Source organism: Sylvia atricapilla, chromosome 21 (genome assembly GCF_009819655.1).
Source record: "Sylvia atricapilla isolate bSylAtr1 chromosome 21, bSylAtr1.pri, whole genome shotgun sequence".
Lineage (NCBI taxonomy): Eukaryota > Metazoa > Chordata > Aves > Passeriformes > Sylviidae > Sylvia > Sylvia atricapilla.
The window spans coordinates 1,498,826-1,525,331 of record NC_089160.1 but is presented as its reverse complement, the minus strand read 5'-3'; the positions used below and the strand labels follow the sequence as shown (position 1 = coordinate 1,525,331).

At 47.1% G+C, this 26,506-nt stretch overlaps 1 protein-coding gene across 2 annotated transcripts in view; it reads right to left on the bottom strand.

Moving 5' to 3' along the window:
• Positions 1-7,696: 7,696 nt before the first annotated feature.
• Positions 7,697-26,506, bottom strand: part of LOC136370470 (vascular endothelial growth factor receptor kdr-like) — a 126,678-nt gene continuing 107,868 nt past the window's right edge. For both annotated transcript variants that reach the window (XM_066333903.1, XM_066333904.1), the window contains exons 25-30: positions 23,359-23,458; positions 22,746-22,851; positions 21,535-21,659; positions 21,267-21,345; positions 18,604-18,698; positions 7,697-10,427 (exon numbers count right to left, since the gene is read on the bottom strand). In XM_066333903.1, the coding sequence (XP_066190000.1) occupies positions 10,223-10,427; positions 18,604-18,698; positions 21,267-21,345; positions 21,535-21,659; positions 22,746-22,851; positions 23,359-23,458 (710 nt within the window). In that variant the 3' untranslated portion in view covers positions 7,697-10,222. The remainder of the gene's footprint in view (positions 10,428-18,603; positions 18,699-21,266; positions 21,346-21,534; positions 21,660-22,745; positions 22,852-23,358; positions 23,459-26,506) is intronic.

Below are 26,506 nucleotides of genomic sequence, written 5' to 3'. Positions count from 1 at the left end.
ACTCATCCTGACAGCAGGAGGAATTGCTGCTGTGACCTCCAGAGCAGTCTGGATTCAGGAGCTATCCATCACCCAGGCAAGGAGTCACTTGTGATGGCCAGATTTGGGTCCAGCTCTCCCAGCGCTTGGGGAGATGAGGGCTTGGCTCCACTCCACCCTCCTGTCCTTCACGGGGCTGTGGGGTCGTGTTGCACTTTGATCTGCAGGTTGTGTCAGGAGGGGTTTGGTGCTTGTTTCAGAGGCTTTGGGCAGAGAGAGGAACACAATCCTGTCCATCCCAGGTGTTTCAGCAGACGAGATTAAGGAGCCCATTACCTTGATCCCCTTCACTGCTGCCTCCCACCCCTTTCCACCTGCTCTCCTTGCCTTACCCCGCTTGTCTCTGTGCTTCTGCTGCCTGCTAAGATGGCTTGTGACATTCTAGCTTGGGGCATAAACAGTGCAGGGCTGGCTTTGAAAAATATACATGAATAAAAGGTCAAAACTCTCACAGAAAATAATAAAAGTTCTTGGTTGGTTGTTGGGCTTTTTTTTTTTTTTCCTGTTGTTTTAGTTTGGTTTTGTTTTTATTTTTTCTAATGCATAGTTATAAAAAAACAACTTAACCTTTGGGATTTTGAGGAATTGACTGTGACAATGGTCCAGTTTAAAAATAACAACTGCTGCTCCAAGATGAGTGGCCAGAGATGCCAGGTTTGTTCTGTTGGCCCTGAAGATCCACTGAGTGTGTAGTCCTAGCTTTAAAAAGTCCTGCTAAAATATTAGCTCCTCCTGGAAGGGCAGAAGGCACAGTCCTACATATGGGAGTTCCAGGGATGAGTTTTCTTTAGTGGGTAAACAAGGATTTCATTATGCTCCTGCTTTCTTTGATTCTGCCTGCTGTCAGGCTTCAATTTTCCTTTAACAGTGTTACAGGGGAAGAAAGAAAGGCAAAAGGGAAAAGCCAGAAATTACAAAGTTTTCACTGTAACAAATATGAGCTGAAAAAATCGTGTTAAAAGGAGAAACACTCATCATGTCTGACTCAGACGAGGTTCAGTTTATTACTGACAGGTGCTTGGGCCTCTCTCCCCCACATGACATCAGAGAGAAAAATTCCTGGTTCATCTGCAAAGGAGAAGGCTCAGGTTTTTAAAAACTTTCTATAATGACTTCAAGAATTTCGATTTGATTTTGGAAACGTGAGTTTCCAGAGGATTATTGCATTATGAATCTTTTCCCTGAAAGAGATTTGGGGAAGTGGAAAGCTCACAATTAGTAGAGTGGACATGAGTAGCTGATGTCTAATACCATTATTTAGGTGTGATAAATGCATCAGTTCTGCCATGAGAAAACACTGAGTGCTGTTTGTTAACTGGAAGTGAAGCAGAGGAGCAGGAGGAAAAAGCAAAAAAGCACAAGAGTATCCACAAAGTTGTGAGATAAAATTTCCTGGGAGTTTTCGTAGAAAAGCCAGCTTAGGCTTGTCTTTACACAAGAAAAACATCATTTGTTTTGTTTCTTTGCTAGGTGAGATCAGTGTTGCCGCATCTTTTGTTTGGATACAGACAAAAATGTCATTTATTATTAAGAGACTTCACTTTCCAGGGTTCCCAGAGCTCTGCTGAGGCTCCAGGTGAGTCACCAGCCCCATCTCCACTGTTTGGAAAGGCCAGGCCTGTGTGGCTTGGGGGTCATCCTGGTGATTTACTGCCTGCTAGGATGAAACAGTGACTCAGACTTGGCTCTTGGAATATTCAGGCTGGAAGGGACCTCAAGAGGTCCAAACTCCACCCTCCTGCACAGAGCAGGGTCAGTCAGCTCCAAAATGTGTCACAGAGAGGGTTTAGTCCTTCTCAAGTGCGGGATTTGTCCTCAGTCAATGTCATAAGGTTCCTGATGTCACCCTTAATATTTGAAAGAGTATTTTTTGCCTTTGTTTGGATGGGTCAGACCACTCTGAGTGAAATCACCAAAGTGACTAAACCACCTGTGGAGCTGCAGTTTGCTCTGAGAGTGTGCAAGAGATGGGCTTAATCCTGTAGCATCCTTACCATGGATTTAGACAAGAGCTCCTTGTGGACATCTATTCCCACCCTTTCCTACGCTGGGTTTACAAGCATTAGTCATTTTTCAAAGTGCTGTAGGTTCTCATTTCCACCAAAGCTCTTTCCCTGTGCTCACAGGCCTGGGAATGTCTGACAGAGTAACTCCATCTCCTGATTTCCTGGGCCTCAGTTCTGCTTCCTGAGCCCCTGGAGGAGTTTAGACAGAGCAGTTTCTCCTCTCGGAGTTTTAATGACTCTCACCAAGCTGTAGGAACCACTTCTACCCATCTACTACTTCTACTGACTGTGCTGACAAAAGAATGGCCATTTTATGGTCCTTGCAGAGCTTCTTCCACTCTCCACACAGAGCCAGCTCATCAGTGCAGCCAGCAGGGGACATTCCTTGTGCCACCACAAACTGGCCATGGAATGTGTGCTGGGAGCCCCTGGAAGCTGTGGGATACTGAAAGGTTCTGACACAACATTATCACAGCCTCAGTGTGTCCAAAGCACTGGAAATGAACAGCATTTTCTACTCTTTCTGAACCTTTGCACTTTATAAACCCTCTCATGTTAAGTCTGATTATGGGAGGAAGGAAAAATGACCTGACTGGAAATCAGCTGGATTCTCTTCTCAGCTTTCTAATGCCACCACCACCAAATCTGTCTATCTTAATCCTAAATCTTCCTCTTGCTAGTCCCTGTTTTCTCTTGGGATTCTTATCACCCAAAGCCACCAAGCTTCGATACTTTAGGCTGGGATTTTCTGACCTGGCCTCTCTGCGTGCTGCTGCTGTAAAAACAGAAATCTTTTCCATCCCATCCAGCAAAAGTAAGAGATGGAGAAGTTACATTCCCTGGTCGAGACCTATGAGCAAAACTCCCATTTCTGCATTCCCGTTGTCCCTTTTCCCCAAATTCCTTCTTGAGCCTGGCTGTAGCAAGGTCCCTCCCACAAGTGTAACTTGAGCTGGGCGTCTCAGTTTAGATAGACAGGAGATTGGAATTTCCCTTGGAATGTAAGCCCCCCGTCCTCCCCTTTTCCAAATTGTTGTAAATTTGCTATTAAAAGGCTGTCAGGCAAAGATTTGGGGAATAGAATAAGCGAGCAAACACACAATTAATAAATCCTAGAAAACCCTGACAGAGCGAGAAATACAACCTGACTCCCTGTTGGTCAGGGTGTGGGAACAGCCCAAAGTCAGCCCTCCTGGAGTGGCAGATGTGGTCCTGTTGGGAGCAGAGATGGTCCTGTGGAGCCAAAGGGTCCAGAGATGGGTCCAGTCTTCCTTTGGGATTCCCGTGGGAGCACTGGATGTGTGGGGACACTTGTGGCTCCTTGTTATCTGGGTGAAGATGGTTTGGCTCCTCCTCCCTGGGTAGAGCATCTGACAATGGGATGATGTCATGTGTGACGTCATTGGTGAGCTTTAATGGCCCATTAACAGGAGATATCCCCATTAACAGGAGATATCCCCATTAACAGGAGATAAGGAACATTGGGATGATGTAATATGTGACATCATCGGTGAGCTTTAATGTCCCATTAACAGGAGATAAGGAACACTGGGATGATGTCATGTGTGATGCCATTGGTGAGCTTTAATGTCCCATTAACAGGAGGTAAGGAACACTGGGATGATGTCATGTGTGATGTCATTGGTGGGCATTGATGGCCCATTAACAGGAGATGTCCCCATGGGGGCAGTGGAGGAATGACCAGAGATAAGCAGCCCTGCCCCATCTGATAAGCAGCGCTGCTCCACCCAGTTTTTAACAGCTGCTTCTTCTCAGAGAAGACAGTTACCCCTCTCTACAGATAAAGAAAAAATCTCCCCAGCCAGGTTTTGGCCACCTCTTTGTTTCAGTATCCAACACTTGATCTCCTTCGTAACTTATGGGGAAAAATCCTTTAGAGTGAAAAAGGGACAAAGCTAACCCCCAACACTGGGCGTGATTAAGAATTCCCACTTAGTGCTCAAAGCAAAGCAGAGTGAATTCTCTGTGTTTTGCCTCCCTTTCCGCGGGAAGGCCGGCGGTGACTCACGCCTTACATAAGGAACTGAAACATCCTCCAGTTTACAGGGAGGAACGTTCCTGCTCATTATGGGGATGAAAGGAGATTGCTGCATTTCAAATGACATGTATAATTTAGACACTTATTTCCAGGACTGTTTGGAACAGGGAATGAAGAGAAAACTAAAATGTTTGAAGTGACTTGAGTGCTTCGTAGTTTTTAATGTGAGTGGCAAAATACACAGCCTGATAACTTTCAGGGCTGCTAATGGAAGAATGGCTCTGAAACTCTTAACACATTTCTTTTTTTTTTTTTTTTTTTTTTTTTTTTTGTTTCCTAATACCAGTATTTATTTTAAGCAGTGAGTAGAAAGTGGTATTTGTCACAATGTAAAAAAAAAAAAATCTCATTTTTTTCTGCTGGTAGTTACTTGCTGTGCCACCGAAGTGGAAAGAGGGATGGGAATGGTATTGCAGAAAAAGCAGCCAGCTGGTGAGAACAATGGCAGCAGGTCTGCTGCATTTGGATGGAGCTGGGAGATTTTTTTCCCCTTGGCATTCTGAATGTTAAACCTTCATCACAAATGGAGAGCGTGGAATATTCTATGTTTCGACAGGGCAGAGTTTATTCAAAGGAGAATTCAGTATTGGGAAATATTTATTTAATGGCGTTCTTTTTTAGAATATTATGGCAAGCCAAATCCGACACAAGGTCTGGAATTCTGAGGCTGAACAAGCCCCAGACGCCCTCATGTTCTGCAGATTGTCTTCTGCACTGACACGCTTTGGTGACCATGGGCTGTCCTGAGAAGGCAGAATTCTGTGATTCTCTCTTCTCTCTCAGCCCCATTTATTGAGATATTTGAAAAATAACCAGACACAATGCCTGTGTTCCGTGGGCAGCAGCTGCTCTGGTGCATTTCTCCAGCAGATTGCCCATTTTTTTCAGAGGTCTGTGAATCTTTTAAGCAAACACAGTGGGCAGTTCCCTCTGAGCACTGTGGCAGCTTCTGTCCTAACTTTGGAACCCCTTGTAGAAATTTGGATGAGATCTATGCCTTCAAAAAAAAAAATTCTCAAAACTGTTGCATTATTTATTTTTATTCTGCTTCAAGGACAAGGCTTTTCAAACCAAGAGATGACACAAAGGAGCCCTGGGCTGTATAAATATAGAATCTTTTTATTTTTTTTTGGTTAATAGATACAGTACAATTTTTGACTACATAAGAAAGCATTGTTTTCAGTGCATACATTCTTCAGACAGGAACATGGCAGACAAACATTCCTTGGTGGTTTGAACATGGCACTTGGTTTATTTCTGTAAGTCCCAAGTTCCTGGCTTTTCCCAGTTTTCCTCAGTTTTTTTCTGTAGGTCCCAAGTTACTGTTTTTTTCCCCCAGTTTTCAGGGGCTGCTTTGACAACTCAAGGTCTAAGGAAAAATGAATTGAGTGCTCCCAGGGGAACAGGACACTGCTCAGTGCATCCCACATTGTTCTCAATCATCCCAGGCCAGAAAATTTTCCATTCTGTGTTCACAAAAATGGAAATAACAGTGTCAAACAAACCACCCAGTGCTTGGGCTCAACACCTCCACAGTCCCCTGTACACGGCCTGACTCCTGAGAGGGCCAAATCCCAAACCCCTCCCTGAATTTTACTTGTGTAAGATGGTGCTGGTGCCACGACTTTGGCAAAATCCTTTCTGTTCTTTTGTGGTGTAGTAAAAACCCAAGAAAATGGATCCCACCGTTTGGCCATTACATTTTCAGGGAGGAAAAAAAAAAAAAAAAAGAAGGATTATTGCTGCCTTTTGTGTTTTTTATTCTCTGTATGATAAGGAAAAAACCTGCAGTCTGATCTGTGAGTATGATACTGATCCTGAGCAATTCCTGTGGTCAGGGAAACCTGATAATGCTTCTGTTGCCCTGTGGCAGTTTGCTGGCACACAGTGTCCCCCTGGTGCTGGTGGCATTGAGGGATCCTGGAGCCCAGCTCACACCCCGGAGCTGGGCTGGGCCAGGTGGGCTCTGAAAGGTGAGGCACACGTGGAGAGTCAGTGAGGGGATAAATGATAAAGCTGGCCAGCTGCAGGCTCACATGGCACTGACATTCCTGCAGAGCACAGGAGAGCAAATCCACGGAGGGAAACACCTGGACACTCTGGGGTGCCCTGGCACTGCCAGGCAGGTGAGGCAGGGAGGGTTTGTGTCACTGGGGTGCCAACAGGAGCCTCAGGTGTGTTCAGCCCTGGGGGTTTGTTTGACACCATTACTCAGACTTTGAGTTTTATCTGACTTCCTTGATATCCCCAGCCGATATTTGGGGCACATCTTGCTGGAGATCCCCTTCTTGTGGGGATAACTTGGGAGAACCTTACAGAAACCTCATCATTTGAGGAAAGGACTCTGGGAAAGATCAGATTCACACAGTCACCAGCCTTGATTTTGCTCCAGACACCAATATTGAAAAATCAGTAGATAAAAAAGCTTATCCATTCAGGGAAGGACACAAAGAGACTTCCAGACAAACTAATATAACCTAGTTTTCCTTGGCTATATATTGAGGATTTAATGTGAAAACGTTGCTTTAGATTATCTAGTTCAGCCTCTGCAAGCACAGGATAAACAGCAGTGGAATGATCCTATAGCTGATCTTATGGGAAAGGCAGAGCAAAGCAATCCAAAGGGACTGGGAGAGCAAATAACAAGAAACAGATGAAAAGTAGAGAGAAGAGGAGCCAGGAGATTGTCACAACCACCAGCCTGAACAAGAACAAGAAGGCACTTGGACACCAGAGTGGGAGGTGACTGTTGGAGAAGAGACAAAACGATTCCATGGAGAGCTCGGAGCTCCTTTGCCCTGATTCTCTGGGCTCCAGGAGCACAAAACCAGTAGGAGTGAGCACCATCAGAGGAAACAAAGGTACAGGTTAATACAGGACCCACTGAGCTCAGGTTAGAGAAAGCAGCTGGCAGACAGGAGTTGAGTAAGAATCCCTGAGAAGTCTGAAAAAATAATAAACATCACATCATCACAACAATTTACCCCTTCTGATCCTCTAGCCAACCCACCAGCCTCCAATTCAAACCCAGGCAGTGGAAATCCCTCCCCTTTAACACGAACTGCACATGGTGACGCTTCCAGGAATGAGACAAACCTGCCAAATTCCTCCAGATTCCTGTTTCCTAACTGGAACTAAGCAATGTGGAGAAGAAGTGAGAGGCAGAGACACTCCCAGCCCAGAGAGCTGCTGTGCCATGGCACTAGTGGGGCACTGTAAACTGGAGCCTGGCCTGCAAGCATTAGTGAAATGTTTAGTACAATACTTAACTCTGTTACATCTGGGTATTTCTTTCTCTCCAAACTAAAATGTTACAAATATTACCATATAAATGAATTACTGTATTTGTTGCTACAGGATACACTATATACATCGTTGGAAGAAGAGAACAATAATTAAATTAAGGGAGGTGAGAGAAGGACAAACAAAATATTAGTAAATAAAATAGAATACGTTCAATAATACTTTTTTTAGGCAATACTTTTGCTTGTTACGTTTACTATAAGGAGGGAAAAAAAAATCAATCTTCCACTCATTAACGTTGGAAACAGCTGCCCAAACATCAGTCATTCCTTCCGTGGCTGGGTCTGCCACTGCGGAGGAGCCCTCAGGTTTGGGGCTGTCAGTGCAAGCAGGGGTTCAAACATCTCCAGCACTGGAGCCTGTGCCCTGTTTCCCCAGCTCAGGGGGCACGGCAAGGCTGCTGTTTGTCACTGAGAGCCAGAGGGGCTCTGCTCCCCAAAGGCCCTCCTGTGCCTCTGCTCCTGGAGAAACCCCCTCAGCCCATCCTCCAGACACGGGGAGGCCACGTGCTCAGCTCACCCAGCACCCAGAATGCCAGGGAAAAAAGCTCAGCCAGCTTCCCATCCTTCCTCAGGACACTGAGCACACGTGCAGGTTTTCTTCCCACAAAGTTCCTCAGTGGAGGTGTTTCAGCGCCGTGTTCTCACCCTCCAGCTCAAGGTGCAGTGACAAACATCTCCAGCTGAGGCCGTCAACAGCAGGGCCACACACTCTGTCTGCACCTTCTTTTCCTTTGCCTCATCAATAACTTATTTCCACAAGAGCTGATTGATTACTCGATCAGAGCTATAGATAGCTAATAGTGTTTGATGAAAAAACCAATCCTATGAGCTTCCTGGGGCTCATCAGAATTCTTTCCCAGTAGTTTCTTCTCTTCTCTGACCAGCTCTACTTAATACATAGCTACTAAAATACAAAGCAGTGCAAAACGACCATAAAGCAACTACAGCCCACACCTATGAGCAGGTGCACTACGAGCAGGGGGCTCGGGAGGGACTAATCACTGCAGGTGATTAATGAGCAACTCTGAAGTGGAGGAGGAGAAGCAGCAGTGCAGCCCCCCAGAGCCCATCCTTCAGATGCTTGAGAGTTCACAGTTAACGTGGTGTGGGGGTTTGGGAGGTTTGTTTTCCCCTTTGACAATACCTGAGGCTTGTTTTGTGATTCCATCAGCGTAGCCCACATGAGTGGAAAGCACTCGTGCAGAAAACTCCCTTGGCTGCTGCGAGGGTGTGCAGCTGTCTTCACCAAGGTAACATCATCGTTTTGGGTTTCATCCCCCCTCCAGTGTGAATCAGGGAGGAAAATTCTCTTTCTGCTGGAGAAGTCGAATCAAGGAAGAAAAGGGAAGGGTTGTGCAGAGCTTGGAGGAAGCTGCACAAGGAGCCATTTATGGATGAATTTGTAACTCAGGAAGTTTCAGCCCTCGCTGTCAGTGAACATCTTGCTCATCCTGGTTTTTTTTTTTCTCCTTGCAACCTGGAGATCTTTCCATTGCTAAGTTTTAAAGCCAACTCGGATTGTTACAGAGCACACCAAAGGCTAAGGATTATTTGCTGATTTGTGAGGCTGCTGTGATGATGCACCTGTAACAATCCCTGCCACACACAGCTCTAGGGCAGGGCAAACCCACCCTGAATGTCTCATGTGAGAATTTGTCATCCTTTCAGCCCCGCTGCGACAAAAGCTTTGAATCACCCTGAACCCAGGAAGGCTTTTGCATACGATACAGTATTTACCTTGGCAAGACAGTCAGAGATAAATGTGTGTCACAGGGTTTGCAGCTTAACAGGGACAGAGTTCCCAGGGTCCAACCCTTGGGCACCCGCCACAGAATCCAGAGGAAATGCCTTTTTTTTTGTTTTGTTTTGTGTGTTGTTTTAGTAAATAGCCTGTGTGCAGAAAGGAAACATAAAAATCCTGCTGCCCTGCTGGTGCCTCAAGGGCGTGTGTGAGTTTTTGTGTAACCCTCATGCTGGTAATGAGAGTTTTCTGCACATTCACACAAATGTATGAGTGTGAGCTGGGAAATTCTGTTTGAGTTGGGAAGGTTCTTACTAAAGGCAGCGATTTTGCCCTGCAACCATTACAGATGCATCTCCAGCAAGGCTCCCTACTGCATGTCTGTGGAATAAACCGCTCTTTGAACAAGGGGGAAGCCCAGGGCATCAGATTTAACCACCCTGTGTGCCCTGCTGGCCCAAAAGAGCAGGAACACGAGCACTTCCAGCTTGCTCTGGGCCATATCATTTTTAGGAGTGCATCCTTTGGGCAGTGGAAATTATTAAATCCAAACTGCAACCAAGACAGCTCGGATGGCAAAACATTCCAGAAGTATTTACAGGCGGTGAAATCCCAAGTTAGGAAGGGTGTTTCAATTTCAGCTTTTCTCCAAGCCCAAAACACTCATGTGAGGCTGCTGTTTTTAACAGATCCCTTCCAGCAGGCAGTTCCTGCAGGATGTGTCAGGGCCAGCAGCTTGAATCCTGTGTTCCCACCCAGCTTGGCATGCAGAGAAATGGGAATGCAGGAACCTGTGGGTCTGCAGTGCCAATGAGCAGCCCCAGGCAGGGGGAAGGAGTGGCAGCATCCAGGGTTCCAGCTCCCACCACGGCTCTGACAGACACAATGTCATTAATTCACTGCACACCTTGCAGCAGGCCTTTAAAGACAAGAGAGGAGATGCTCTGAAATAGTTTTGACTCACGCCGGAGACGTGCCAGAAGAAAGAGGTGAAGTTCTCCCAGCAGAATTCCGTGTCTCAGCCAGGCCCTGGGGGCACAGCAGGACCTGGCAAAGCTGGGCTGGGGCACTGTTAAACTGGGGGGGCCGAGTAGTGGACCACAGAGTTGTAATCCGGGGGAGGGCTGTGGCATTCCAGGTTGGGATCCATGGGCAGCAGCACAGAGTCCTCCAGGGGGAAGTCCATGGTGTCCTCTTCCACCTGCACCGCCGGCTGGTACTTGACGGTGTCGTGGTCACACAGGATGGATTCCTTGCTCCTGCTGACGGCTCTCCTCCTGTTGGGAACAAACATTGGGATGGATCCATGTTGCCTCAAATTTGCCTGCTTTTCACTGTTTGCATTTTGTTCTCACGCAGCTTCAAGTAAACTATGTGTGTTTTTAGAATTGTTTAAATTCTTCTCCTCTCTGGGAGGAGGAAGATGATTGATGGTGATGTTCACCAACGAGGTCGAAGAGGTGGCTGCCTGTGTAGCCAATCTTGGCCTGTCTGTAAAACTGTATATATTACGGAGTCAGAAAAGGAAAGTAGAAGCTTTCCTGCTTGACCTCCTGCTGCCTGCCTCGTCCTTTCCTGCTCCTAACAGCAGCCACAAGTGTGACCCTCTGTCACCCCAGTTAATGGCTGTGCTGATGCACCCCACACCCCCAGCAGCTGTTTTCAAATAGAGAAAGGGTTTCAGTTTAGACATTTTAGAAAGTTTACCTAAATTTTTTGCCATACCCTCCTGGCAGTAATCGGCAAGAGATAAGGACCTACTGGACCTTGTCACTGTTCTTCAAATCCTGTCTCTCTCCTCATTGGCAGCAGGCCAAATTGTCCCTCCTAAAACATTCAGTATTTGGGAAGGGGCCCAAAGAAAGAAAAAGGATTTTTGGAGTGTTTTAGCAAAGGTGTCAGAGGTTTCTCGGACACCTGTGCATGGCTTATTTTTTGTTTTCTCTAACGTTTGTTATTTTGTTATCTTTTCTTTATTAAACCTTCTGCTTTACAAAACATCTCTGAAGGGCAGTCTCACTAATTAGCTTTAGCCACTTCTCTGCAAAGACATTTTGACAGTTCCTGGATGAGGGATCTGAGATAGGTATTTGAAATAACTCTGTGTTTTAAAAGTAGGCTGAGGAGTAATTCCTGCCCTGCTGCCCTGTCCTTTCAGCTCACCACATTTCGGTGCACTGCAGATCTCTTACTTGTACAGGCACCTGTCCTGTACACACAGGAACATCCTCCCTCATTGTTCTGACACAGGTCAGTAAAAATTTGACTTTTCTGAGAGCACAACTGAAGGCTATGACTTTTCTTGAAGCATGACAAGGGATGAAATACTGAATAATCTCTGACAGACTCTAATTTAAACCGATACTGAAAGCAAGAGTGTGTGTTGAACACGCTCAGGCAGGGCAGGGCAGAATCCCTTTCATATTCCCCAGCCCTTTATCATTCCTGGCCCAGGGGCTGTGGAGGGCAGTGCTTTGCAGCATTCCATTTGTCTCTGTCTGCCTTTATTCCATCTGATGGAGGGTGGGACAGAGCAACTTCCATCACATGGAGCAGCCTCAGGGTTAGAAGCAGGAGAACCCTGAGAAGATTTGTATCACACAAGGTGGTCTCAAGGCTTGTGGAGAGCTCGAAAGGTTCTTTCTGTCATAGGCTGCCTTAAAGATAATGTTCTGTCAGCCTTGGTGTCTGAGCAGTTCATTGGCCTGGACAATCGAGGGGTTCTCGAAAGGATTCCAGCGTGAGAGTGGCTTTTGAGCTGCTGTACTTTGCTCAGGAGCCTTAAACTGCAGCTCCTGGGGAGGGACCTCAGCCACAGACTCACCTCAGCTCAGAACGACTTGAGTGTGCCTGGGAGAGCTAAAAATCGGGCAGCGCCCAAGCACTTCGTGTGTGTGCTTCATATGTGTTTAAAGTAGGATAAAGTTACATTTTAATGACCCTGAACCAAATCTGAACAGTCAACAGCTCATCAAATAATTGTAAATTCATTACACTCATTTCACTGGCACTTCTGCAGTGCTCCTTTGCTCATGGGGTGCTTTAGGAAGAAAGCAGAGCCAGTTCCTGCTCCAGGGAACAAACCAACAGCCAGGAGCCGGACACAGCGACTGGAGAGAGTCACTGAATAGGAAAGAGCAGATCCAGGAGAGGAGCTGTGTGTGTGCCATGGTTTGGGGATGGTGGAGCAGAGAGAGCAGGTTGGATGGCCACACACAGCTCCTTTCAGCTGGAGTGGGTAAATCTGCCCTGCTGGGACTGTACAAGTTGTGCTCTCTTGCCTCTGAATCTGGACCTTGTATAAAGCTTCAAGTTTCCCACAAGCTGCAGATATTGTCACTGGCTGAAAGAACCAGTGCCACTATATTAAAAAAAAAAATAAAATTAAAATGTTTGCTGGTTCTGGAAAGATCCCAGGTGTTCAGAGCACTGGCTGGAGTAGAAGACTGGTTTCTGCTCCTTGCACAGCCGCAGGAACAGCCTGTAGGTTCCACCTGTGGATTGTCTACCTGCAGCTCTCTGCTCTGGGGGAACACATGAGGATGTTCTGTGTGTCAGTCATGAAGCTCCTGTGCAGCCAAATTCAGACAAAACACAGAGCTGCAGCTCTGATGAGCTGCACTGAGACACGGGCTGGTTCATTCCGGGTGATTTCAGTGTGCTGGGCTGGCTCTCCGTGGCAGGTTTGCATCTCCAGCTTTGGGAGGTGAGCCTGAGCTGGAAGAGCTTGTCTGGAATGAGCCTGGGGTCTGTGATTGCTGCAGAGTTCACAGAACAAAGCTGCTCCTCTGTGCTTTAGACCCACACAAGGCACTGAAACCAAAGCTGTGGAGTGGCAGAGCAGAAAGAAATAATAACCCTGAGCACTTCAACAGAAAGTGTAGCACCCTTTGCTGTCACAACTAAATTTTTCCTCATTGTCCAGAGAGAAACTTGAGTGGAAGCTTCTCATGTATCCTACAGGTTTGGCATCTGTCCATGCTCTACACAAACAGTTTTTCTGCAGATAAACTCTTCCCTGACATGAGCAGTGCAACCACAACTTTGCCTCACTGTTTATTTATGGAATCCTCTTTTTGTTGCTCGGTTCCACCGACTCGTGTCAGACAATTCCGTGGTTTCTCTGGCTTCCAACTTGCCAGGCATTAAAGCTGTAACTGGAGACAGGGAGAAGCTTGAGAGTATCTGTTTGATTTGGCCCCCAACCTGCATAGCTCTGAGTTATCAGGGTTTGGTTTGGCCTCACAAGGGGAAAATTTCAGCCCCCTGTGGACTCCCAGCAAGTGTTCCTGTTGGGTTCCTGCCCCGTGGCTCAGGAGATTGGATATCTGGGGATAACTCTGCCTGGGGCTGGGATCAGGCTGGGGTTTGGAGGGCTCCTGAGCGCTGCCAGCTCCTCTCTGCTCCAGAAAGGAAAGCTTCTCCCTTTTTCTCCATGGAAAGCTGATGGGTTAGGTCAGGAGGAAGCCGTGTCCCTCGCTATCTAACCAAAATGCAATTAACTTCCAATACTATTCCTTTCATCTAAATGCACTTCCTAATTAAAGCTCTCCATGGGGCTTTGTGTTTTTCCCTTCCCTGCTGCTGTCCCTGCCACTTGTGCCTGCTGTGCCTGTACAGAAGCTGCTCCTGGGCAGGAGGCTGCTCATCCCTTTTCCATCTGTCCTTGGCACCTCAGAGCTCAGTGCTTGGGGCTCCAGGGGACACCAAAATCCCCTTTATGACACCTGGGCCACCTGGTGACACTGCCCAGCGTGAGGCAGACACCTTCTCCCTAAACCCCCAATCAACACTCCCTGACTGGAGGGGCTGGATTGGGTTAATCACACAACTGAGCAGCTCCAGAAGCCACTAAGGGCTGTGCAATGAAATAATTTCATTAAAAGCTGGCCATTCTTTGGGTCAGGGCTTCTGCTGGGCTGGCACTGGTTGGATAAATCTGTCCCAGTGCTCCCAGCAGGGCCCAGCACTGAGGGTGGGAATAACCACAGCACTCAGCTGGAATTCAGCTGCCCAGTGCAGTGACCACCCCGAGAACTCATTTGTCCTTGCACAAGGTGTCCTGTCTGGGGACACAGCCTGAATATTAAGTAATCATCCACAACCATTTTAGTTTTCTGAAGGTGCCAGCATTGTTTAGAAGATGCCACAGAGGACAACCCTGCAGTAGCTTGAAGGCCTGAGGGACCTACTGAGGCTTTTTTCTTCCTACTGAACAAACCAGAGGTTTTGGAGGTAGAAAAATACTGAAATCATCAAAGAGCTGGGAAACCATTAGTGGAGCTGTTTATTTTATGTGAGAGGGAGCCAGTTCCTGTTAATCTAAATTTTGGGGTCGATGACTTGAAGAGGGCTGTGGAGAAAGGAGGATGGCTGCGGGAAAATCACCCTGAGCAGGGCGAGATCCCAGCCCCAAGGGCAGCAGAAAGAAACTCAAGTAGTTTTGCTCTCAGTAGGAAAAACAAATGGACTTTTCTGGCCATGGAGGAAACCTGGCCATGTTCAGAAGCTGTGTTTAGGGAAAGATGAGAAATTGGGCTGATTGCTGCCAAGTAGAGCAGTTTGTCTCATGACTCTATCTCCTAATAACATGTAGGAGCTTCAGGGCTTTGTAGGAGATTTCAAAGGTGTTTAATGAGGCTCAGTGTAAGAGTGGTTATTTTTTTTACTTTAATTTTTCTGCAATTAAAGAAATAAAAGGGTTATTTTTTTTCCCCTTCTGGTAGCTATGACTGATTCACAGTTTGCTTTAATGCATTTTCAGCTGAGTGTTGTGCAGGAGGAATTTCATCCTGGGTTCCCCTCTGGCAGCACCAGTGCATCAGCATTCTGCTGGCAAGGAGAACTCCAGGGGCTGGGCTCAGGAATTCACTGTTTGGAAGCACTTTGAAACACAAAGTGCAGGTAAATAAAGTTTTCCCAGGCTGAAGCCACCCTCGTGTCCCCTCACACGTGTGGCCAGGCTCAGCTGTCCCTGTCCAAAGGCAGTGGGATGGAAATCACTGCAGATCCACAGCCTCTCACAATTCCCCTTCCAGTCCTTGCTACTGTCAGCACAGTGCATAATCCTTGGAAAAAAAAAAGTGCTTTACATAACTCATTCCAACTTCTAGTTTGGAGAGCTCAGCTCAGCTCAGGTGTAAGGTGCTGCATGACACAACAATAAATGTATTTATTATTTCTGAGCTCCATGCTGCCCTGGAGCAAACATGTTTCCATGCCTCGTTTGTCTGAGGAGGTGAGGAAGGATTGCAGCCTGATCCTGGCTGTGTTTTGGTCGTGTTCTTTGTGTTTGGACACGAATGCCTGCTGTTCCTGAGCTAAATCCATCATTTCAGTATTCCTGCCTCGCCTTAGGCCCAGCTTGTCCTGGCAGAGCCCTCAGTGATGGGACGTGGATGCAGCATCCCCAGCCCAGAGTGCATCAGCTGAGCCTCAGCTGATCTCGTGGGGCTGGGCCAGAGCCAGATCAGGGATTTCTGAGCGACAGAGGAGAACTGGGTTTGGGGGGAGAAGGGGAAGAGCTGGGGGAGGACAGCTGAGCAGAGACCAAACCTTTTGCCATCTTCAACAATAACTTGATTATAGAGTCTCTGGGAGGATTTTAAAGCAGTGCTTGGCAGTAGCCTGATAATATTATGAGATGGAACCTGACACCAGAGTCATCCTATCATTAAATCCCTCTGTGCTCCCTGTGCTTCCCTGAATGCTGATTCCAGTGGTGTTATCCCAGTCAATCTTCCCATCTCTCGCTGCAGCCACTGCTGTGACTTTCTACTTCAGCAGCATAAAATATTCCCAACTTCCCTGCTCTGTTTTAACAGGAGGAAAAGCTCGGAGCTGCTCAGTCCAGCCTAACAGAGAGCCCAGAGGATCAGGTTCATCCTCACTAAACTCTTGACACTGACACTCTGTGGTGTGTGCTGTTGGCAAATTTTAAACTCAACAGAGGAATGAATGCAGGATAAATAAACAGTGAGATTTGGGCAAAAATAATAAATGCAGCCACCCTGGTTTAGAAAACACGCTAAGCCTTTGAACAGTTCTGTTTTAGAAAAGGAAGACTTTGAAAAGGATCCAGGGTAAATGTTTTTGATAGGGAGAGATACACAATTAACAAGGGTGACTTTATCTCCCCTGTTAAACCCACACTCCCTCCTGACCTCTCTAGATTATTCCACAGGCTTTGGAGCCTTGTTTGTCCACTTATCAGTGCAGGAGCACCCAGGGGTGTCCTGTCCTCAGACAAGAGGGCTTTGGGGTGCTCTGCACCGCTGGAACTGCTCTTTGTGCCCCTGAGGGTCTGCAAGATTCAACAAGAAAGAAAAGGCAGCTGATAAAAAAGCTTTCTCAGCTGGACCTCCAACAGTCAGGGGTGGCCAGGGAAAGGCAGACCTGTGTGGACAGAGGAGAAAACAGCACAGCTCACTGCAGGCTCTGCCTGGCACAGAAAGGCTCAGGACCCTGCTGCTGGGGTCTCGGGTCTCAGGACCCTGAGAGCAGTCCAGCTTTGCCTGGAAATCTCCAAAGAGCAGGCTGTTGTGGAATTTTTGTGTTTCTACATCTGGCCGGAGGTTGACTTCTTCAGAGTGTCAGGAGAAAACCCAGAAGGGGCAGAGAGGAAACCTTCCTGTGCCAACTCTTTATCCAAACAGGAGAAATGCAGCAGGGAAAAGCTGTCAGGGGGGAGTGACAGGAATCCTCAGAGGGATAAATCCCACCAGGGAGGCGGCTGGATTTGTGTCAATGTGACATCACACAGGCAAGAGGTGAATCAGCCCAGGTAAAGCATCACAGCAATGCAGCTCCTGACATTTGAGCTCCTGTTTTCAGAGCTGGTGCCATTTGGTCTCCATAGCAATGGATTGTGCTGGCAGGAATGCTCTGGGGGTGTGTGCAGGGGATAAAAGCATGGAAATGGATCGGGATCTCTGCTAATCCCATCAGCTCCAGCCCTGGAACACTGCTTCAGGGAAAGTACAGCTGGGCAACAACATTCCTGAGGCCACACTCCCACCCAGGACAATCCACAGCATCCTGTTAGGGTTGTCCACCTTATGAAATCTTCTCCCTTTTCCTCTTCTCCTTCTCCCTTTCCCTCTTGTCTCTTTTTCCTCTTCTTCCTCTCCCTTTTCCTCTTCTTCTTTCTTTTCCTCTTCTCCTTCTCCGTTTCCCTCTTCTTCTTCTCCTCCCTTTTCCCTCTTCTTCTCCTCCCTTTTTCCTTTTCTTCTTCTCCCTTTCCCTCTTCTTTCCCCTTTTCATTCTCTTCTCCTCCCTTTTCTTCCTTTCCTGCCTTCAAACATCAGGGAATTGATGCTTTTAAGGCATCAAAAGACAAGGCAAAACCCTTTCCACCTGCTTTTCTCTCCGAGTGAGAGCCAACCCCTCCAAAACTGCCACACTCTGACCCTGGGAACTCTCCCAGAATATCCAGAAGTGCACCAGGATTCTTCTCATCCCTCATTTCTCTTTAATGCAGAAAAGGGGTGACCTGGTGTGGAACAAGCAACTGCTCTGCTGGGAAAGGCCACGGAGTTCCTCAGTGCAGAGAAAACTCATACAAATCTCAGTGGATTTCAGAGGAAAGTAGTAATTAGCCTAATTAACTGAATAGACAAGGAATTAAATGCTACATGATAATTATTTTTTTAAAATATTTTGGGCAGCTATTCTTTGAAATTCCACGTGCTGGCATTTGAATCAGTAAAAAGGGTTCGTGTTGTTAGGAACTTTTTCCCTACTGGGTCACCTCTGCCTGTGTGGTTGTCACCGAAGTACAAAGACCTGTGAGCCAAAAGCTAAAAACAATCTGCTTTTAATCTTCTGTATTGTACTGTGAGTGGATAAACATCCAGCAAACCCTGTCCCAGCTTCTGTTTGCAAACCAGGTGTGAACAACTCAACCCAGGGACCACGGAGGTGGTGGGATTTAGGGAATTCTCTGCAGCTCTGTCTCACAGTGATGGTAAAGCAAAAGCAGCAATCAGGGCTCTGGTAAAGGCACTGCCTGGACTGCTCCTTACTTTGCATATTTGAAGTTTACTCACATCCCACGAGCTGCAAAGATGCCACTCCTTCTGTCTGAGTTAAATATACACACTGGTATAATTACAAATGTCAGCTTTTGGATTAATGAAGCAAGTTCTTCAAACTCTGCTCCATCACTAAGGGAGAACACTGGGGAGGCAGTGAACAAACAGCTACATTAGACCTCTATATTCTCTTTTTTTTTCCTCCTATCATTTCCCATTTGCAGAATCTGCTGCCCCTTGATCTTCAACCACAGCACTGAGGTTTTTTTGGTTATGGGGCTGAAATTCAGAGTCCATCTCCTCTTAGCTTGCCTGGATATCCAGAGGTTTCCTTTTGGCAGCAGAAACAAACCTGCAAATTTCACAAGCACTTCTCTGAAAGGAAGAACTGCCAGAAGAAGAAATCCCCCGGAGTACTCACGCCAGAGCCATGATCCCATAGGGCCAGGAACGGATTTCCAGCCTCTTGGGGCTTTTGATCTCATCCGAGGTCAGCACCATCCCACTGTCAGACTCCTGGGGGGCAAAAGGAAGGGAACATCAGGGATTTCTGCAACCTGGGGCTGCTGGAGGAGCCACCAACCTTCAGGATATCCTTAGATCAAGGCCTGTGTTATCAATTTTTACCCAAATGTTCCTGATAATGCTGCTCTGGAGCCTGGGAACGTTCCCTTTGTTTTTTATGACATTCAAGTTTTTGATCTGCATTTCCAAAGAGCACCCTTAAAACGAGCATATATATATATATATAAAAAAAAATAATTTGACATTTTCAAATTCGAAGCTGCTATTAAGCATGGCATATGGGCACCATGTATCTAGGATAGCTGAGATATGAATAGACTGAGATTCATAAAGAATATATCCAATAACTCTGGCTGGGCTCCTCCGAGGAAAAGCTCCTTAAATACCCACTGGAAATACACAGTTAGAAACACTGGGCTCTGAAGGAAGTTGAAGTTCAGCAGCATTCTGTAAAATGCAAATGCTTTGTAAAGATAGATGGCTCTGGCCTTTATGGATTTTTTTTTTATGAGCTGTCCAAAAAACTGTCTTGATTACAGTTGGGGTTGTGATTCTGCTGCCCTTAAAGCTAGGTCTCGAGGCTGCAGTTAAACTTTGTGCTGGGTTTATACCAGTGCACAGACATCACAGTGCTCATTTTGAGTAGTTTATTAATGTTGAACGCTCTGGGTGTTTGTTTCTTTGCATTTGAAATGTTTTGTGATGCTGGAAAGTTGCACATCTGTGCATTTGTCAGAACCAAGACAGCAAAAGCCCTCAACATAGAAGAGAAACTCTACTTAGTCTTATTTTACTGGTCAAACTGATCAAGATATAAAAAATAATCTCATCAAACAATAAATAACAAGAAAAAAAAAAGCCTTTTTATCCATGCCCTGGTCATCTATCAGTTGTTAATAAGATCACTTTGTGAGTGAGTTTAAAAGGTATGAAGTGAAATCCTGAATTAATGAGGTCTGTCAAACCCTCAGCAAAACCCAGCTTGTCTCTGGATTTTATCTTGGCTGTTTCCCCTTCAAACACCAGCTCTAGGGATGGTTTATCTCTGGGAAAAGAATCTCCACAGAGATTGCAGATAATTGCACAATGGCAGGAAGGTGTGGTGGAGCACTTGGAGAAATAATGACCTAATGACTCTTCGGGGTTGATAATTAAGAAAACTTCAATAACCAAAGTACACTCACTTTGTCCAAAAGCAGATCACACACCGATTTTGATTTAAAAGACCCTTGTTGAAACATCACTTTTATTTCTGAGCTCCTGAGGTGTTATCACCCTTTTTGGGAAACTTTTCCTCCCCTCATGTATTCGGAAATGCCACAAACAGGGAGCTCTTAGGCAGGTAATGCTCATGCTGGCAGCAATAATCTCTTGAGACTACACTGATCTAGCAAATGTCTTTGTGTGATTCCCAGGGACAGATTTTATCCTGCAAGAGGGAAGATGCAGGAACCAGGGAAATTTCTGAGCCTTCTAATCCCTGAGATGCACCGATAGAGGGGCAGAAATTCCACCTGAATGGAAAACACAAGGCAATAAACCCCAGTTTGTGCTCAGCAGAGAACTAATGAGAAATAGGCTGTGTTTGTCAGGACATGGAATATTTCCAGGACAAGCTGGAGCTGGACACTTGAGCCTTCCCAAGGGAGGAATGGCTCTGTCCGGGAGGGATCTCAGCTGGAGCCTTCCCTTTGCTGCTCCTCACCACCTGAGACCTCCTCCTGTGGCAGGAGGATTCCTGAGGGGTTCAGGATTCCTGAGGGGTTCAGGCTTCCTCCCCAAACTTTGATCCTCCTGGAGCATTTGTGCACTGCAGAGGTCCCTCCTCAGGGACACTGGAGGTGCCATGGGGGCAGCAGGTGGGGACAGCACACGGGGACAGCTGCCTGCCCCACAGAGGGAATTCAGGAGCTGCTCTTGGGGATTTTTTAAAATAAGAAAATCCAACCCATAACTTCAGAGGAAGCCAACAAGCAGAACCCTCATTCTGTAACTAAAGCCTTTGTTTTCCCCTGGAGAGAAAATTAAACCCTTTAACACTCTCCCACCCTGCAATGGCATTAAACTGGCAATAACTGCACTCACTTGCAGTGAGGAAAACCCAGGGTTAAAGCCCTGAATCAGACCAGGATCTTGAATCTTGTTCTTGTCCACCCAGAACTGAACACCTTCACCCCCACCAAGTGATTGGCTGTCTTTGGCCAGCCAGAATGAGTTCTGGACACATTTCTCTCAAAGAGCTTCATTTCAACAGCTGCCACTTTCTTATGGTGGAAAAAACATCTTGAAATATGTGATATAAAATTCCCATTGCCAGATCAAAGCCAGGGCAATCACACATGAGCTTCCCTTCGAGTTATTTGTTAAGAGAAATGCAGGTCCCTCTTTGTTGTCACACAGCCCTGGGTGTGAGCTGCCAGAGCCAAATCTTCTGCCTGATTTAAAGTTTATCTACCAAAAATCTACCAAACAGACTCCAAAAAGCTCTACTGAGTGTTGGTGGTGCTGCTGAGGAGTGATCTGTGAGCCTGCAGGGAAGGATGCAGTCACCTCTCTTACCTCATGCATCACTTTCTCCTTTTCCACTGGCACCTCATCAAATGTCTTCACACTCAGGGGTCTCTTCTTGCTGTTGTTCCTGAAAGCAGCAAAGTCCAGGGGTCAGCAGAAAACCCAGGCAGGTGCTGCACCAGCTACATCCTCACACAGCCCAGTCTCCTGGGCCACTTTTGTCACCTCTTGGAGCTAATAACCAACGCCCTGACACGTTTGTCTGATCCTTTCCCCAGCCATATTAAGGCAGACAGTGAAATGTTTCTTTTCTCACCCAGTCTCCACGGCGCTCCAGCGATTCACTCCGTTGTTCAAGGTTTCTTCCACGGGGCAGGTTTTGGAGTTGGATTCTCCATCTGGACACAAGGTGATGTTCAGTGGAATGTAGTCTTTGCCATCCTGTGAAATCAACAACAGAAATGAGCCCAAAGCTGGTAAAGTTCGTTTTGTGCTGCATCTCAGATGTGGGAGGTTGTATCCTACAGAGCTCTGCGGTGAGAAAGGACTAAACTGTGTTTTAACTCAACTGTGATGTTTGTTCAAGGTGATTACCGTGTTCCTCACAGCCTTTGGAAGTTCTGGAAGTTAGAAAACGCACACTTCATCCAAGAATGGCAGTGCAGGAGGCTTTGTGAGGAAACTGAGGCACTTTGGGAACCCTGTGATGTGGGATGGCTGGACATGGGCTGGGATATCCCAGTCCTGGTCAGAAGCAATGGGCCATGTACAGACTGCTTGCTTCTGTCCAACTTCAGGAGCTTGGGAAGAGCCAGGCCTTAAAATGGGAGCCTGAAAGATTTAATTCCTTGTCCTTCCCAGGAATTGCTGCTGCTCATGGTAATGAGCTCTGCCTTGTCATTACCCCCCTGCAGCAATCCCCAGGAATGACTCTGCCTTTAGCTCCTGAAACTACTTGTCCAAATCTCCCTGAGCTTCTTTTTGTTTTTAATTTTGAGAAGCAGTTAAGTGCCCTATTCCCTTATCATGATTTTTATGTCTGCTCAATTTACTTTGGTTATAGAATCAAACTCTCAAGCTCTTCATATTGCAGACTGGGCCCTCTTCAACTCAGCTCCACTAAATCTGTTTACAAACAGGAAGGAGCTGGAGGAGAATGTTTGATTTCTTCTTCAATTAAATTGACGATTGCATAACTGATCTGGTTGTTTTTACTGAAGAAGAGAACAACTGGTTTAACTATTACGAAATTAATCATGATATACCTGACTTTCTGTGCTTTAAGCTGCATAATTGTAAATCTCCCAGGAGCACTGGTGAGCACAAACTTGGAAATGAGAGACAAAGTCCAGGAGGCGGCGAAAATCAGAAGTGAAGTTAACATTTGAGTAGTTAACATTGCTTTTACTCATCCCAGAGGGTGTTTCCCCAGTGAGCTAGGAAGTGCAATCTCATGTTGGTGTTGGATAACCTTCCCCTCTGGCCATGCCCCCAGGGGTCACTCCAAGCCCATACTCCCTGCTGTACCTGCTGCACGTTGGCCTGCAGCAGATCCCCCAGGCGCTCCACCAGCTCCGTGAAGGTTGGTCTCTCCGTGGGCACCCCGTGCCAGCAATCCAGCATGGTCTGGTACCTGGGGGAACACACCAGGGGTGAGGAATGGGAGCTTCTCTTCCAGACTGCCTCATTCCACGGCTCCTTGGTTTGGTCAGTCTTTGGATCAAGAGAGGCTCAGGTCTCCACATGCTGAAGGTGTGGTTTAGTTTCCCTATGGAATGTGGTTTTTGCTTCCTGTCTCAGCTGAGCCTGCAGGATTTTGGTTTTCACCTAACTTAGAGTCTGGCTGCTGCTGGGCCCTGCTGGTACTGCTGAAATAAGTCCTGGTTCTGGGTTTCTGTCACAGAATCTGGAGCCTGAGCTCCAGGAGCTACAGCTGACATGGGAACATCTGATCATCCTCTTGTTGGCAAAGGTCAGGCTGCTTGGGCTGTCCTTAGCATCAGTCTGAGCTGTCAGACACCCCAAATACACCCAACCACAGCTTTACTGCAAACAACCCCCCAGCTGTGGCCTCCTCCCCAGTCAAACACAACCCCCTGTGTGAGGTGTTCCAGGTGGCAGCACCATCAGCAGCTCTTACACTTCAGGAGTGGAATACTCTGGAGATCTCATCCTGGTGCCCTCCTTGAGCCGCCGGCAGAAATCCTCGTCTATCTGCACTCCAGGGTAGGGAGAGGCACCTGTGGGAGGAAGCAGAGGCCTTCAGGAGGGGACAGTCCCCGTGTCCCAGCCCAGGGGACTGCTGGTCTCTGCTGAGCGTTCCAGGTCACCTGAGCCTGCCAGTAACAGGAGCTCGAGTGCAGGAGGAGCTGCAGTCACTCACAATCTGCGTTTTTTTGTTTGTAAACCCTTTACAGACTCACTCTGCCTCCTCAGAGGTTTCAATCACGCTGTCTCCTCTGCATTTGTCATACAGTCAGGACCACTCCAAGGTAAAATAGGGCACAGGAGAAATGAACTTTCTTAGTTCAAGACCCTGAAGTATCTCTTGGCCAGTGGTAGAAAAGTTCCAGCTCATCCAATGGGTTTGTTGGTGCTTTCTGAACTCTTACCCTGCCCATATCCTGTCCTGGGTGGATACACACTGTGAGGGATTCCTGCTCACCCTTCCTTGCCTGAGAGCCCCTGGGAGTGAGTGCCCAGGGGCTGTGGGCACCTGGCTCCAGCCAAGGACCACGAGAACCTTGCTTCAACCCCACGTGTGGAATTGCTCCTCTCCTGGTTCACCAACTGCTGGATGTGCATGATCCTACAAGGAACACTCTTTTGGCAGTGACCTTGCAGCTTTTCAGCCTTGTTTTCTTTCCTGACTGTGTTGTCCACGCTGTTTGCCATGAGTGCCATTCCAGTGCTGGCTGCTGGAATTGCTTTGCAGAGGGTGAATGCTGTGAAGGGCTGGGACTTTTGTAACTCCCACAAAAGGTGGGGAGAGTTTTTCTGGCATCTGAGTAATCCAGAGCTCACAGGTAAAATTCAGGAGAGGCCTGAAGTTTGAAATGTTACTGAACCTACTGTGGATAAAAAGAAAAGGTTTGTAACTTCCCTCCCTATCTCCCTCCTCAGCAAAGGCTTCCTGAGCAGCACAATCCCTGTCCTGACATTTTGGCTGGATCCCAGAGGCTGGATGATGAACTGGGAAACAATTTAATCAAGTCTTAACAAAGGAGATTGAATGGAATCTCTATCCAGCCCTCGAGGAATCTGTCTATAACATTCCTGCATATTTCCTGCCATTTTTTCCCCATTTGGAAACACCATCCTGTGCTGTGCACTTGGGGGCACAGCGAGAACAGCAGAAATCTTTTGGATAAAGCACTGAAGAAGGGGCCAAAACGTGGATTATTCCAGGATTATTCTACTCTGTGAACGTGACTGCTCAGAGGGCAGGAGCTGCCCTGGGGAGCTGAGATCCCAGCCGTGCCTGAGAAGGAATCTCAGCACAAATGGGCTCCCAGGACATGCACAGCACTGCTGAATTCCCTGGGTGTGCAAGCACCAGAGCACAGGGCTGACAGTGTCACTCCTGGAGTGATGGAAGAGACAGGCAGCACCATCATTTCTGGTTTGTGCCCAGATTTTTCCTTCCCAGCCTTGCCTTTGGCTGTCATTCTGCTCAGAATAACCTGGAGTCAACTGCTCATCTCACAGATGGAGAATCCCACTCGCTCTCACAGTCTGAGCTCTCTCTCTCTTTGCTTCCATCACAGATCACATCAACTGCGAGGTGAGAGCAAACACAGGGGAGACACAGAGCAGTGACAGGACCAGGAGTAACGGGACAAACTGAAAGAAGGGCCATTTAGGTTTAATATCAGGATGAAATATTTTACTGAGGGATGGTGAGGCCCCGGCACAGGGTGCCCAGAGAAGCTGTGGATGCCCCAATCCTGGCAGTGTTCAAAACCAGCCTGGATAAAGCCTTGAGCAACCAGGTTTAGTAGGAGGTGTCCTGCCCACGGCAGGAGGGATTGGGACTAGGTCATCTTGGAGATCCATTGCAGCTGCTGGACATTCCATGAGTCCATGATTGATTCTTGACTGCAGGATCTTTTGGTAGTTTATATTTTGGCCAAATCCTGGCCTCCTACCAGCTGGAGGCAGCTCAGATCATAAAAGCAAGGAACTCTCCCACTTCCACTCAGCTCTGTCTTTATCTGGACTGTGGGATAAGTCTAATAACTTGGATTTGGAATGCTGAGACAGCTTGGGAGAAATGTAGGCTGGAACATATGGTGTAAGGCCTACACATGATGTTCTCCTTAGGGGAAATCTCCTTCAAAATGCTCAAAGATGTGGCATGCGTTGCATATGGGAGCCCTCTTTTGATCTTGGTTTTATTTCAGTGGGATAATGAGATGCTGATGTTACTACCAGGCACTGCTTGTGTACACAATTATCTCTGATCGCTTTGGGAGCAGTGCACATTGAAATTCCAGGAGACATTGTGCACCACCAGTGATCTCAGGGTGTGTTGAACACTGCTGGCACTACCTGACACGAGGTGTGCTGACCCCAGCTGAATAATTGAAAGCTCATTGCAAACTCAGCCCCGGATGGAAATGAATATTCCCTCAAGTCCTGATTTCCCTGTGTATCGCCAAAGCAGCCCCAGGCTGCAGGCAGCCTATTGTCCTTCACTCAGCTTCTGACCCTGCAGGGACACAAACTACACTCTGCATTTTCCTAATCAGGATTTTTTTCCCTTTTTTAGAGGGTCCTCAGTCTGTGGGACCCAGTGAGAGCAGCAGCTGCAAATAGGAGCCAAAACACACCCTGTGGCAATGACAAATAACTTCCATCCCGTGGCTCCCAACGATCTGTAAAACTTTTATATGAGAGAATTCAATCAGTGACACAAATCCTTAATTAAATATTTATCGTTGGAGCTGCAGATGTGAGCAGTGCCAAACCACAGGCATGCCTGGATGAGCTGGATGAAAACCCCTCGGAGAGAAAATGACTGGTTTTGAGCCTGTGCCACCAATTGAGAAAGCAGTTTGTGATCTACGTCACACCCAGGGCAGGGGCTGCTGCACGGGTGGCAGCCCCTGAGCCATTTGGGAGATTCCAAATTCAGGAGGGGACAGTGCCAAGAAAGGGGCTAAAAGAACCCGGAGAAAACGTTTGGTTGTTTTTTTTTTTGTTTGTTTGTTTTTTAGAGGTGAATTTCACTGACCGGATTTTAATTTGTATTAATGTTCAGTATTAAAGGCCATCTGTTAAATTCT